The sequence below is a fragment of the Oncorhynchus keta genome, unplaced genomic scaffold (genome assembly GCF_023373465.1).
Source record: "Oncorhynchus keta strain PuntledgeMale-10-30-2019 unplaced genomic scaffold, Oket_V2 Un_scaffold_3664_pilon_pilon, whole genome shotgun sequence".
NCBI classification, from domain to species: domain Eukaryota; kingdom Metazoa; phylum Chordata; class Actinopteri; order Salmoniformes; family Salmonidae; genus Oncorhynchus; species Oncorhynchus keta.
Window position 1 is genome coordinate 225732 of NW_026290923.1, and position 14687 is coordinate 240418.

General features: G+C 44.9%; 2 protein-coding genes, 1 long non-coding RNA gene and 1 other non-coding gene across 14 annotated transcripts; 1 reads left to right on the forward strand and 3 right to left on the reverse strand.

Moving 5' to 3' along the window:
- Positions 1-1243: 1243 nt before the first annotated feature.
- Positions 1244-8208, reverse strand: LOC118383305 (60S ribosomal protein L23a-like). Its single transcript, XM_052516035.1, has 5 exons — positions 8052-8208; positions 6704-6884; positions 6203-6379; positions 1625-1694; positions 1244-1307 (listed from the first exon to the last, which is right to left on the reverse strand). The coding sequence occupies exons 1-5, from the start codon at positions 8140-8142 to the stop codon at positions 1293-1295; spliced, it is 534 nt and encodes a 177-aa protein (XP_052371995.1). The 5' UTR covers positions 8143-8208; the 3' UTR covers positions 1244-1292.
- Positions 1406-1470, reverse strand: LOC118383307 (small nucleolar RNA SNORD42). The gene has a single exon (XR_004825536.1). It is a non-coding gene; the product is annotated as a small nucleolar RNA SNORD42 (small nucleolar RNA).
- On the reverse strand, positions 1855-3795 carry LOC127928734 (uncharacterized). Its single transcript, XR_008132035.1, has 3 exons — positions 3226-3795; positions 2380-2891; positions 1855-2155 (listed from the first exon to the last, which is right to left on the reverse strand). It is a non-coding gene; the product is annotated as an uncharacterized LOC127928734 (long non-coding RNA).
- Positions 8209-10242: 2034 nt separating the features above from the next.
- Positions 10243-14441, forward strand: LOC127928733 (DNA-directed RNA polymerase II subunit RPB1-like). 11 transcript variants are annotated; one of them, XR_008132034.1, is made up of 4 exons: positions 10243-10790; positions 13161-13189; positions 13292-13342; positions 13864-13934. XR_008132034.1 is itself a non-coding variant. In XM_052516031.1 (3 exons), the coding sequence occupies exons 1-3, from the start codon at positions 10271-10273 to the stop codon at positions 14207-14209; spliced, it is 753 nt and encodes a 250-aa protein (XP_052371991.1). In that variant the 5' UTR covers positions 10243-10270; the 3' UTR covers positions 14210-14441. The 11 variants fall into 11 exon arrangements, 5 of the variants coding, with proteins under 5 accessions (XP_052371991.1, XP_052371992.1, XP_052371993.1 ...); XR_008132029.1 differs by lacking the exons at positions 13292-13342; positions 13864-13934 and adding an exon at positions 13980-14441 and having other exon boundaries at positions 10243-10841; positions 13161-13291; XR_008132030.1 differs by having other exon boundaries at positions 10243-10841; positions 13161-13342.
- Positions 14442-14687: the final 246 nt, after the last annotated feature.

The following is a 14687-nucleotide window of genomic DNA, read 5'->3' on the forward strand; positions in this document are numbered from 1 at the left end:
CTGTTCACAAAGACAAGTTGGAACCAATAATAGCATATAGACTCATCAGACCAGACAGATTTCCACCAGTAATGTCCATTGTTCGTGTTTCTTGGCCAAAGGAAGTCTTATTGGTGACCTTATAGTAATCCGTGTCTTTCATGCAATTTGACCACGAAAGACTTATTTAGTCTCCTCTGAACAGTTGACGTTAAGATTTGTCTGTTACTTGAACACTACTGAAGCATTTATTTGGGCTGGAATTTGAGGTGCAGTTAACTAATGCATTTTTCTGCAGCAGAGGCATCTTCTGTATACCACCCCTACCTTGTAAGAGGTAACTGTGGGTCCTCATGAGCCAGCTTCATCACAGCGCTTGAAAGGTTTTTTGCGATTGCACTTGAAGAACCTCAAAGTTCTTGAAATGTTCCACATTGACTGACCTGTCACGTCTTACAAAGTAATGGACTGTTGTTTCTCTTTGCTTATTTGAGCTGTTCTTGCCATAATATGAGCTGTCTTGTCTACCACCCCTACCTTATATCATAACGCCATCAGTTGTTACACAAACAGCTACATGATCTATGAACCCACCATTTATCTTGGCATTCTTTCAACCAGCTTCATGAGGTAGTAACCAAGAATGCATTTCAATTAGCAGGTGTGCCCTGTTAAACGTTAATTTGTGGAATTTCTTTCCTTCTTAATGCATTTGAGCCAATCAGATGTGTTGTGACAAGGTAGGCGTGCGTGGTATAAAGATAGCCCTACTTGGTAAAAGACCCAAGTCCATATTATGGCAGGTGTTAGACCGCAGGGTGAAGGTAAAGCAGCAAACAAGTGCTCAGCATATGTGGGAACACCATCAAGACTGTGGGAAAAGCAGTCCAGGTGAAGAGGCATGATTAACAGCAGCATCATTGGGGCCCCGAGGTCTAAGGCACTGCATCTCAGTGCAAGAGGCATCACTACAGTCCCTGGTTCGAATCCGGCTGTGATTGAGAGTCCCATAGGGCGACTCACAATTGGCCCAGCGTCGTCCGGGTTTGGCCGTCATTGTAAATAAGAATTTGTTCTTAACCGACAGTTAAATAAAAGGTATTTAAATAGTGGCGTCACGTGACATTTAAATACCAGAGTACATCAAACCTCCCTTTCTTTCCACATTAACCTCTAAACAAAATAACCCATGTTTGGTGAGGAGGAGTAACTCTGAGTGTGGGTGTGACTGTCAGTGAGAACCAACCAATAACAGACGAGACCGTAGCGTTTTTATAAACATTTATTCCTCTGTACATCTCCCCGGCAGCCATTTAGATGATGCCAATCTGAAACACAAGACATGACAGGTTTTAGACAGGCACCGTAGGACTGTTATAAGGTCGTCATTGGGGCGTTTATAAAGCGCCACAGAGCAGGTGGTCTCTGGCATCAGTGGTTCCTTTGAGTCTGTCATTATTCATCAGAAATTATATCATGCATCATCTGCCCAGAGCCTCTACTGCAGTCCGATTGGACACCCCAACCTCATCTCCTACGCTATTGGCTGACAGTGAACATGCGCCAGTCCTCATGAGAGGAGTGTTGTAGACTATTGCGATGCAGAGACGTTTCTGTCACAATGGTGCTACACTCTAGAGCTCACCTTGTTGGCGACATCCAACGCATCGTAATCTGGAGCCAGGCGCACGTATGCCTTCTTCTCACCGTCAGGCCTGGGGGAGAGAGTGGAGGAGAGGTGGGGGAGAGAGTGGAGGAGAGGGAGAGGCGGAGAGGGAGAGAAGAGGGAGGGGGGAGTGGAGGAGAGGGAGGGGGGGAGGGAGGGAGAAGAGAGTGGATGAGAGGGGGTGGAGGGGAGTGGAGGGGGAGAGAGTGGAGGAGAGGTAGATCAGAGGGACAAAGAGACAAAGATATTATTATGACCTCATGTGTTCCAGCAGGAGTCAGTGGGGAAAACACTGTAATAGACTGTAACCATTAAGACCTTCTACTGTAATAGACTGTAACCATTAAGACCTTCTACTGTAATAGACTGTAACCATTAAGACCTTCTACTGTAATAGACTGTAACCATTAAGACCTTCTACTGTAATAGACTGTAACCATTAAGACCTCCTACTGTAATAGACTGTAACCATTAAGACCTCCTACTGTAATAGACTGTAACCATTAAGACCTTCTACTGTAATAGACTGTAACCATTAAGACCTTCTACTGTAATAGACTGTAACCATTAAGACCTTCTACTGTAATAGACTGTAACCATTAAGACCTTCTACTGTAATAGACTGTAACCATTAAGACCTTCTACTGTAATAGACTGTAACCATTAAGACCTTCTACTGTAATAGACTGTAACCATTAAGACCTTCTACTGTAATAGACTGTAACCATTAAGACCTCCTACTGTAATAGACTGTAACCATTAAGACCTCCTACTGTAATAGACTGTAACCATTAAGACCTCCTACTGTAATAGACTGTAACCATTAAGACCTCCTACTGTAATAGACTGTAACCATTAAGACCTCCTACTGTAATAGACTGTAACCATTAAGACCTCCTACTGTAATAGACTGTAACCATTAAGACCTTCTACTGTAATAGACTGTAACCATTAAGACCTTCTACTGTAATAGACTGTAACCATTAAGACCTTCTACTGTAATAGACTGTAACCATTAAGACCTTCTACTGTAATAGACTGTAACCATTAAGACCTTCTACTGTAATAGACTGTAACCATTAAGACCTTCTACTGTAATAGACTGTAACCATTAAGACCGTCTACTGTAATAGACTGTAACCATTAAGACCGTCTACTGTAATAGACTGTAACCATTAAGACCGTCTACTGTAATAGACTGTAACCATTAAGACCGTCTACTGTAATAGACTGTAACCATTAAGACCTTCTACTGTAATAGACTGTAACCATTAAGACCGTCTACTGTAATAGACTGTAACCATTAAGACCTTCTACTGTAATAGACTGTAACCATTAAGACCTTCTACTGTAATAGACTGTAACCATTAAGACCTTCTACTGTAATAGACTGTAACCATTAAGACCTTCTACTGTAATAGACTGTAACCATTAAGACCTTCTACTGTAATAGACTGTAACCATTAAGACCTTCTACTGTAATAGACTGTAACCATTAAGACCTTCTACTGTAATAGACTGTAACCATTAAGACCTTCTACTGTAATAGACTGTAACCATTAGACTGTAACCATTAAGACCTTCTACTGTAATAGACTGTAACCATTAAGACCTTCTACTGTAATAGACTGTAACCATTAAGACCTTCTACTGTAATAGACTGTAACCATTAAGACCTTCTACTGTAATAGACTGTAACCATTAAGACCTTCTACTGTAATAGACTGTAACCATTAAGACCTTCTACTGTAATAGACTGTAACCATTAAGACCTTCTACTGTAATAGACTGTAACCATTAAGACCTTCTACTGTAATAGACTGTAACCATTAAGACCTTCTACTGTAATAGACTGTAACCATTAAGACCTTCTACTGTAATAGACTGTAACCATTAAGACCTTCTACTGTAATAGACTGTAACCATTAAGACCTTCTACTGTAATAGACTGTAACCATTAAGACCTTCTACTGTAATAGACTGTAACCATTAAGACCTTCTACTGTAATAGACTGTAACCATTAAGACCTTCTACTGTAATAGACTGTAACCATTAAGACCTTCTACTGTAATAGACTGTAACCATTAAGACCGTCTACTGTAATAGACTGTAACCATTAAGACCTTCTACTGTAATAGACTGTAACCATTAAGACCTTCTACTGTAATAGACTGTAACCATTAAGACCTTCTACTGTAATAGACTGTAACCATTAAGACCTTCTACTGTAATAGACTGTAACCATTAAGACCTTCTACTGTAATGGACTGTAACCATTAAGACCCGTCTACTGTAATAGACTGTAACCATTAAGACCTTCTACTGTAATAGACTGTAACCATTAAGACCGTCTACTGTAATAGACTGTAACCATTAAGACCTTCTACTGTAATAGACTGTAACCATTAAGACCTTCTACTGTAATAGACTGTAACCATTAAGACCTTCTACTGTAATAGACTGTAACCATTAAGACCTTCTACTGTAATAGACTGTAACCATTAAGACAGTCTACTGTAAGACTGTAACCATTAACTAAGACCAGACCTTCTAATGTAATAGGTGACCAGGTCAGACCAGCAGCCAGGATAGTACCCAGTGACTAATAGTTAGATGTTAGTACCGTCAGGCTAGTAATGGACTAATCGGGGTCAGTTCAATAATGTCAGGATTATAATTGTATGTACCCGATCAAAGCGCCGCGTAGTTAGGACTAGAGGTGCCGCGTAGTTAGGACTAGAGGTGCCGCGTAGTTAGGACTAGAGGTGCCGCGTAGTTAGGACTAGAGGTGCCGCGTAGTTAGGACTAGAGGTGCCGCGTAGTTAGGACTAGAGGTGCCGCGTAGTTAGGACTAGAGGTGCCGCGTAGTTAGGACTAGAGGTGCCGCGTAGTTAGGACTAGAGGTGCCGCGTAGTTAGGACTAGAGGTGCCGCGTAGTTAGGACTAGAGGTGCCGCGTAGTTAGGACTAGAGGTGCCGCGTAGTTAGGACTAGAGGTGCCGCGTAGTTAGGACTAGAGGTGCCGCGTAGTTAGGACTAGAGGTGCCGCGTAGTTAGGACTAGAGGTGCCGCGTAGTTAGGACTAGAGGTGCCGCGTAGTTAGGACTAGAGGGGCCGCGTAGTTAGGACTAGAGGGGTCGCGTAGTTAGGACTAGAGGTGCCGCGTAGTTAGGACTAGAGGTGCCGCGTAGTTAGGACTAGAGGTGCCGCGTAGTTAGGATTAGAGGTGCCGCGTAGTTAGGACTAGAGGTGCCGCGTAGTTAGGACTAGAGGTGCCGCGTAGTTAGGACTAGAGGTGCCGCGTAGTTAGGACTAGAGGTGCCGCGTAGTTAGGACTAGAGGTGCCGCGTAGTTAGGACTAGAGGTGCCGCGTAGTTAGGACTAGAGGTGCCGCGTAGTTAGGACTAGAGGTGCCGCGTAGTTAGGACTAGAGGGGCCGCGTAGTTAGGACTAGAGGGGTCGCGTAGTTAGGACTAGAGGGGTCGCGTAGTTAGGACTAGAGGGGTCGCGTAGTTAGGACTAGAGGGGTCGCGTAGTTAGGACTAGAGGGGTCGCGTAGTTAGGACTAGAGGGGCCGCGTAGTTAGGACTAGAGGGGCCGCGTAGTTAGGACTAGAGGGGCCGCGTAGTTAGGACTAGAGGGGCCGCGTAGTTAGGACTAGAGGGGCCGCGTAGTTAGGACTAGAGGGGCCGCGTAGTTAGGACTAGAGGGGCCGCGTAGTTAGGACTAGAGGGGCCGCGTAGTTAGGACTAGAGGGGCCGCGTAGTTAGGACTAGAGGGGCCGCGTAGTTAGGACTAGAGGGGTCGCGTAGTTAGGACTAGAGGGGTCGCGTAGTTAGGACTAGAGGGGTCGCGTAGTTAGGATTAGAGGGGTCGCGTAGTTAGGATTAGAGGGGTCGCGTAGTTAGGATTAGAGGGGTCGCGTAGTTAGGATTAGAGGGGTCGCGTAGTTAGGATTAGAGGGGTCGCGTAGTTAGGATTAGAGGGGTCGCGTAGTTAGGATTAGAGGGGTCGCGTAGTTAGGATTAGAGGGGTCGCGTAGTTAGGATTAGAGGGGTCGCGTAGTTAGGATTAGAGGGGTCGCGTAGTTAGGATTAGAGGGGTCGCGTAGTTAGGATTAGAGGGGTCGCGTAGTTAGGATTAGAGGGGTTGCGTAGTTAGGATTAGAGGGGTCGCGTAGTTAGGATTAGAGGGGTCGCGTAGTTAGGATTAGAGGTGTCGCGTAGTTAGGATTAGAGGTGTCGCGTAGTTAGGATTAGAGGTGTCGGTGTCGCGTAGTTAGGATTAGAGGTGTCGGGGTCGTGTAGTCAGGATTAGAGGTGTCGGGGTCGTGTAGTTAGGATTAGAGGTGTCGGGGTCGTGTAGTTAGAATTAGAGGTGTCGGGGTCGTGTAGTTAGGATTAGAGGTGTCGGGGTCGTGTAGTTAGAATTAGAGGTGTAGGGGGTCGAGTAGTTAGAATTAGAGGTGTAGGGGGTCGAGTAGTTAGTATTAGAGGTGTCGGGGTCGTGTAGTTAGGATTAGAGGTCGTGTAGTTAGGATTAGAGGTCGTGTCATACCTGATGAGCGTGTTGACCTTGGCCACGTCGATGTCGTAGAGCTTCTTGACGGCGTGTTTGATCTGATGCTTGTTGGCCTTGACGTCTACGATGAAGACGAGGGTGTTGTTGTCCTCGATCTTCTTCATTGCCGACTCTGTCGTCAGAGGGAACTTAATGATGGCATAGTGGTCCAACCTGGGGAGGGAGAAGGACGGGGGAGATCACGTTCAGCGTGCACCAAACCCCATTTTAAAAAAAGACCGATATGTTGCTCTAAGGTGCATCAGTGGTTTGTAAGGATGGAATCATGGGATATCATACTTTGATCGCTGTTACCATCATTTGCACCCAGAGCAGAGAAACTAATCTGGACTAAACCATAAAATCTCATTCAAAGCCATTTTTACAATGAAGGTTGTAATAAAATACAAGAATCTTCAAAACAGATGTTCGGCTTGTGCATGTCGGTACTGTACCAACGTCATTCTACTGGCAATTCTTAGAGTTTGTATGACTTACTTGTTTCTACGCGGGGCACTCTTGCGGGGGTACTTGGGTTGTCTGCGGAGGCGCAGGGTTTTGGGGCGGCGGAAGGTTGGGGAGGTTCTAATCTTCTTCTTCCTCTGGCTGTGGACTCCTTTCAGAACAGCCTTCTTGGCCTTCAGGGCCTTCACCTTGGCCTCAGTCTTGGCAGGGACAGCTACACAGGAGAGAGAATGTTCCAACTTGGTTACGGCTACAGGAGATACGTTAGAGAGGGTTTATAAACTGAAGCAGATTGGTTTAACATCCTAAAATCAGAACACTGTCGAACATCTGACCCATCCATATATCAAACATAATTAGCAAGGCATTGCAGTAAACAACCAATTAGCCTTTACATGTCCAGTCCACTCCAAATACCTGCAGACATATCTGGGATTGCAAACTCCTTCTCAAAGTAAGACATCACCTGAACTATAGTACACTTCTCAAAAAGGTTGGGGGGTCAATGTGATACATGGCAGGATTTACCAACTCTTATTTGGCGGGTCAAGACGAATATATTACCAGAATACTTGTACCTTTCTCAAACCTTGCCTTTTCCTACGCCCAACGTTGTCTTAATGTGGGTGTAACGGGCACTGATGTTAGAGTCATCACCTTAGCAATTCATCATTTATTTTCAAGCATCGATGTGAAAGTCGTTGTTTCGTTTTTTTTTGTTAATAATTGAAATGAATACCGGGTGAGTGTTCATGGGTTTGGAGAGGGTAGGGTTCTGACAGATGTGCTCCCATGCTGTTTTGTGTTGGTGGAATAAGGGGGCATTTTGTTTCATATTTAGCTTTTAACATTTTTTACAATTTAACAAAAAGCGATTAAATACTGTAAACAAACAAAAACGTCTGCTAGCATTCCTTGCAATTTGATGCATACCTTCTATAAGTTCAAAGTAGGTACAACGCAGAACACACCAACGTAAAGCTCTTTGGAAATGAATGGTTACTAAAACGTGATTGCGGCGTTACTACAGGCCATGCTGTCAAGACCCAACTAAACAACGTGACGAATAAAAATTACATACACCACATACGGACTGCAATCACTCACGTAAGCTCAAACTTATGAATTTGAGAAATGGTCATTAATACGCGGAATGAAATAACTACGAATGTTTCAGCGAACTGACTAGCAGAGCCACATTGGATGGAAACATGGTCGGTGGCCACTTCCTACATTTTACGACATTTGGACACAGATAAAATAACTACAAGTCGTCTGTGACTTTCAACGATCGTAAAGAACATATACACATGTATAAACATCATGTGTAGCTCTTCATATTAAGTGAATTTACGCAAAAACAATGTAGGGATTCACAGACCTTCCTTCTTCGCCTTCGGTGCCATGATGGGAAAGAACGAGCGAACGGGGTTTCCGCAGCTGTAACACAGGGGCGAGACAGCGGCACTCATATCTCGCGAGACTGGCGAACAGCATCATGGTACTTGTCAGAATATATATTACAATGTTACAGTCCAAACTTTAGCTGTGTACTAATACCCATACTAATATACTGTATAATAAATACTAAAATTAATGTATAGTAACTGAACGGTATCCTTTCAGTTGAGCGTACTATCGCTTCGCCTGTCTACCGGAAGTGGATGCTGTTGCTACGCAACTTCTTGGTAGCTTGTTACACATTACTAGCTAGACATCTTACGACTTCATTAAGTGTCCATTAAGAACGCCCAACGACGATATCACATAGCTAAGCTGAGAATGACGTGAATAATCAAGTCAATAGGTTGCGTTCGTAAATACACTCTGGCTATCGACTTCCGATTTCCAAAGCGCAGTATAACGTTAACTGACGAATTTACGAACGCTCAGTTAAATTGTTGCCAGTGTAACCGGCTAGCTAGTTAGCGGGGTGCGGCTAATGCAGTTTCAATCGGTGACGTCACTTGCTCTGAGACCTTGCAGTAGTTGTGGTCAAGGACCACCACGGCTTTTGTGGAGCGGTAGGAGGCAGTTGTTGATGTGTGCAGAGATTCCCTGGGGTGAGGAGAGGGACGGAAGCAATACTGTTACACCCACCGCCATTGGACTCTGGAGAAGTGGAAATGCGTTCTCTGAAGTGATGAATCACGCTTCACCATCTGGCAGTCCAACGGACAAATCTGGGGTTGGCGGATACCAGGAGAATGCCACCTGCCCGAATGCATAATGCAAACTGTAAAGTTTGGTGGAGGAGGAATAATGGTCTGGGGCTGTTTTTCATGGTTTGGGCCCCTTAGTTCCAGTAAAGGGAAATCTTAACACTACAGCATACAATGACATTCTAGACGATTCTGTGCTTCCAACTTTGTGGCAACAGTTTGGGAAGGCCCTTTCCTGTTTCAGCATAACAATGCCCACGTGCACAAAGTGAGGTCCATACAGAAATGGTTTGTCAAGATCAGTGTGGAAGAACTTGACTGGCCTGCACAGGGTTCGATTGTTGGACCTTATGTATTCCTAATCTATATCAATGACCTTGCTGCTGTGTCTTATACCATACTTCCCATTATCTTTGCTGATGATACCAATTTGATTTTAGCACACAATTTTGATTCACTAATTAATGAAGCCAACTCAAGCATGGATACATTTTCTAAATGTTTCCAGATAAACAAATCATCTTTAAATGTAAAAAAAATATTGACCTTTTATTGTTTTCACTAGTAAGAATAAGAAATATTATACCCCAAAAATTAAGGAGACAGAATCCACTAGATTCCTCTGAGATCTAATTGAAATCAAATCAAATGATGAAAAGTTATCCTGGAAAGATCCTATTCAATTTGTCTGCATTAAAGTGATAAAACCTGTTGGTATCATCAGACAGATGAGTGGTTTGGTTCATCAGGCTTGCTTCCTATCTCTATACTAGAGCTTCATTTACATGTATTTCATTTACTGTAATATTGTCTGGCCATATGCCCCCTACCTACACAAATTACTCATCATACAAAATAAATTTGCAAGACTGCACCTTTGTTTAAGAAACTCTATCTTGTCTATTTACAATATTAATGTACGCCAATTATGCACTTTCATCTACAAATGCTCATACCTCCCAGACAGTTTACCTAAACCCTTCAATGGATTATTCCAGGTTAATTCTGAAATCCATCTATATAACACAAGACACTGTGATAACCTTCACCCTCCCTACTGCCTCACACAGTCAAATCTACACCCTATACAGTGGTACTATACTCTGGAATTCTTATCTTCAAATTTGCCAAAACAATATCATCCCTCAGTAACTTCAAGCGAAGACTGGGGGACAGCCTGATGAACCAAACTACTCAGTAATCTCCTCCATGAAGCCTGGAGGTCAGCCTGATGAGCCATGAAGCCTGGAGGTCAGCCTGATGAACCAAACTACTCAGTAATCTCCTCCATGAAGACTGGAGGTCAGCCTGATGAACCAAACTACTCAGTAATCTCCTCCATGAAGACTGGAGGTCAGCCTGATGAACCAAACTACTCAGTAATCTCCATGAAGACTGGGGTCAGCCTGATGAACCAAACTACTCAGTAATCTCCTCCATGAAGACTGGGGGTCAGCCTGATGAACCAAACTACTCAGTAATCTCCTCCATGAAGACTGGAGGTCAGCCTGATGAACCAAACTACTCAGTAATCTCCTCCATGAAGACTGGAGGTCAGCCTGATGAACCAAACTACTCAGTAATCTCCTCCATGAAGACCGGAGGTCAGCCTGATGAACCAAACTACTCAGTAATCTCCTCCATGAAGACTGGAGGTCAGCCTGATGAACCAAACTACTCAGTAATCTCCTCTATGAAGACTGGAGGTCAGCCTGATGAACCAAACTACTCAGTAATCTCCTCCATGAAGACTGGAGGTCAGCCTGATGAACCAAACTACTCAGTAATCTCCTCCATGAAGACTGGAGGTCAGCCTGATGAACCAAACTACTCAGTAATCTCCTCCATGAAGACTGGAGGTCAGCCTGATGAACCAAACTACTCAGTAATCTCCATGAAGACTGGAGGTCAGCCTGATGAACCAAACTACTCAGTAATCTCCTCCATGAAGACTGGGGGTCAGCCTGATGAACCAAACTACTCAGTAATCTCCTCCATGAAGACTGGAGGTCAGCCTGATGAACCATGAAGACTGGAGGTCAGCCTGATGAACCAAACTACTCAGTAATCTCCTCCATGAAGACTGGAGGTCAGCCTGATGAACCAAACTACTCAGTAATCGCCTCCATGAAGACTGGAGGTCAGCCTGATGAACCAAACTACTCAGTAATCTCCATGAAGACTGGGGGTCAGCCTGATGAACCAAACTACTCAGTAATCTCCATGAAGACTGGAGGTCAGCCTGATGAACCAAGACCTGAGGTCAGTGATCTCCATGAAGACCTGGAGGTCAGCCTGATGAACCATAAACTACTCAGGTCAGCCTCTCCATGAAGACTGAGGTCAGCCTGATGAACCAAACTACTCAGTAATCTCCATGAAGACTGGAGGTCAGCCTGATGAACCAAACTACTCAGTAAGCCATGAAGACTGGAGGTCAGCCTGATGAACCAAACTACTCAGTAATCTCCTCCATGAAGACTGGGGGTCAGCCTGATGAACCAAACTACTCAGTAATCTCTCCATGAAGACTGGGGGTCAGCCTGATGAACCAAACTACTCAGTAATCTCCATGAAGACTGGGGGTCAGCCTGATGAACTAAACTACTCAGTAATCTCCTCCATGAAGCCTGGAGGTCAGCCTGATGAGCCATGAAGCCTGGAGGTCAGCCTGATGAACCAAACTACTCAGTAATCTCCTCCATGAAGACTGGAGGTCAGCCTGATGAACCAAACTACTCAGTAATCTCCATGAAGACTGGAGGTCAGCCGGATGAACCAAACTACTCAGTAATCGCCTCCATGAAGACTGGAGGTCAGCCTGATGAACCAAACTACTCAGTAATCCTCCATGAAGCCTGGAGGTCAGCCTGATGAGCCATGAAGCCTGGAGGTCAGCCTGATGAACCAAACTAGGTCAGTGATCCTCCATGAAGACCTGGAGGTCAGCCTGATGAACCATGTAGACCTGAGGTCAGCCTGATGAACCAAACTACTCAGTAATCTCTCCATGAAGACTGGAGGTCAGCCTGATGAACCAAACTACTCAGTAATCTCCTCCATGAAGACTGGGGTCAGCCTGATGAACCAAACTACTCAGTAATCGCCTCCATGAAGACCGGAGGTCAGCCTGATGAACCAAACTACTCAGTAATCTCCTCCATGAAGACTGGAGGTCAGCCTGATGAACCAAACTACTCAGTAATCTCCTCCATGAAGCCTGGAGGTCAGCCTGATGAGCCATGAAGACTGGAGGTCAGCCTGATGAACCAAACTACTCAGTAATCTCCTCCATGAAGACTGGAGGTCAGCCTGATGAGCCATGAAGACTGGAGGTCAGCCTGATGAACCAAACTACTCAGTAATCTCCTCCATGAAGACTGGAGGTCAGCCTGATGAACCAAACTACTCAGTAATCTCCTCCATGAAGACTGGAGGTCAGCCTGATGAACCATGTAGACCGGAGGTCAGCCTGATGAACCAAGCTACTCAGTAATCTCCTCCATGAAGACTGGAGGTCAGCCTGATGAACCAAACTACTCAGTAATCTCCTCCATGAAGACTGGGGTCAGCCTGATGAACCATGAAGACTGGAGGTCAGCCTGATGAACCAAACTACTCAGTAATCTCCTCCATGAAGACTGGGAGGTCAGCCTGATGAACCAAAGACTCAGTAGCCTCTCCATGAAGACTGGAGGTCAGCCTGATGAACCAAACTACTCAGTAATCTCCATGAAGACCGGAGGTCAGCCTGATGAACTAAACTACTCAGTAATCTCCATGAAGACTGGAGGTCAGCCTGATGAACCATGAAGACTGGGGTCAGCCTGATGAACCATGAAACTAGTCAGTAATCTCCATGAAGACTGGGGTCAGCCTGATGAACCAAACTACTCAGTAATCTCCATGAAGACCGGAGGTCAGCCTGATGAACCAAACTACTCAGTAATCTCCTCCATGAAGACTGGGGTCAGCCTGATGAACCAAACTACTCAGTAATCTCCATGAAGACTGGGGTCAGCCTGATGAACCAAACTACTCAGTAATCTCCTCCATGAAGACTGGGGGTCAGCCTGATGAACCAAACTACTCAGTAATCTCCTCCATGAAGATGGGGGTCAGCCTGATGAACCAAACTACTCAGTAATCTCCTCCATGAAGACTGGGGTCAGCCTGATGAACCAAAGACTCAGTAGCCTGCCTCCATGAAGACTGGGGGTCAGCCTGATGAACCAAACTACTCAGTAATCTCCATGAAGACCATGAAGACTGAAGGGGTCAGCCTGATGAACCAAACTACTCAGTAATCTCCTCCATGAAGACTGGAGGTCAGCCTGATGAACCATGAAGACTGGGGGTCAGCCTGATGAACCAAACTACTCAGTAATCTCCTCCATGAAGACTGGGGGTCAGCCTGATGAACCAAACTACTCAGTAATCTCCTCCATGAAGACTGGAGGTCAGCCTGATGAACCAAACTACTCAGTAATCTCCTCTATGAAGACTGGAGGTCAGCCTGATGAACCAAACTACTCAGTAATCTCCTCCATGAAGACCGGAGGTCAGCCTGATGAACCAAACTACTCAGTAATCTCCTCTATGAAGACTGGGGGTCAGCCTGATGAACCAAACTACTCAGTAATCTCCTCTATGAAGACTGGAGGTCAGCCTGATGAACCAAACTACTCAGTAATCTCCTCTATGAAGACTGGAGGTCAGCCTGATGAACCAAACTACTCAGTAATCTCCTCCATGAAGACTGGGGGTCAGCCTGATGAACCAAACTACTCAGTAATCTCCTGAACCATGAAGACTGAGGTCAGCCTGATGAACCAAACTACTCAGCCTAATCTCTCAGTAATCTCCATGAAGACTGGGGGTCAGCCTGATGAACCAAACTACTCAGTAATCTCCTCCATGAAGACTGGGGGTCAGCCTGATGAACCAAACTACTCAGTAATCTCTTCCATGAAGACTGGGGTCAGCCTGATGAACCAAACTACTCAGTAATCTCCTCCATGAAGACTGGAGGTCAGCCTGATGAACCAAACTACTCAGTAATCTCCTCCATGAAGACTGGGGGTCAGCCTGATGAACCAAACTAGCCTCAGTAAACTACTCAGTAATCTCATGTCAGAAGACTGGAGGTCAGCCTGATGAACCAAACTACTCAGTAATCTCCTCCATGAAGACTGGGGGTCAGCCTGATGAACTAAACTACTCAGTAATCTCCTCCATGAAGACTGGAGGTCAGCCTGATGAACCAAACTACTCAGTAATCTCCTCCATGAAGACTGGAGGTCAGCCTGATGAACCAAACTACTCAGTAATCTCCTCCATGAAGACTGGAGGTCAGCCTGATGATCATATGCACTGATCAATTAATGTATACATTTATCATTTGTAGGTATTGTTATCCGTTTGAACAAACCTTGTTTATTTTTGAACTTAGTATTGTATATAGTTTTTTTTGTGGTGTGTTTGTTTTAAGCCCTTGAGCTTCCAACCACCTGCACACTGTTTTAAATTGACTTGGCTTTGATCTGTATTGTTGTTTATCACTTTGTTTACTTTGGTGTAAATAAATTAGAACAAACTAACAAAACAGAGCCCTGACCTCAACCCCGTCGATCACCTTTGGGATGAATTGGAACGCCGACTGTAAGCCAGGCCTAATCGCCTAACATCAGTGCCCGACCTCACTAACGCTCTTGTGGCTGAATGGAAGCAAGTCCCCTCAGCAATGTTCCCACATCCTCTGGTAAGGGTTTCCACTAGTGCGCAGGCTGTTACAGCAGCAAAGGGGGGACCAACTCCATATTAATGACTTCCCAGAAGAGTGGATGGAGGCTGTT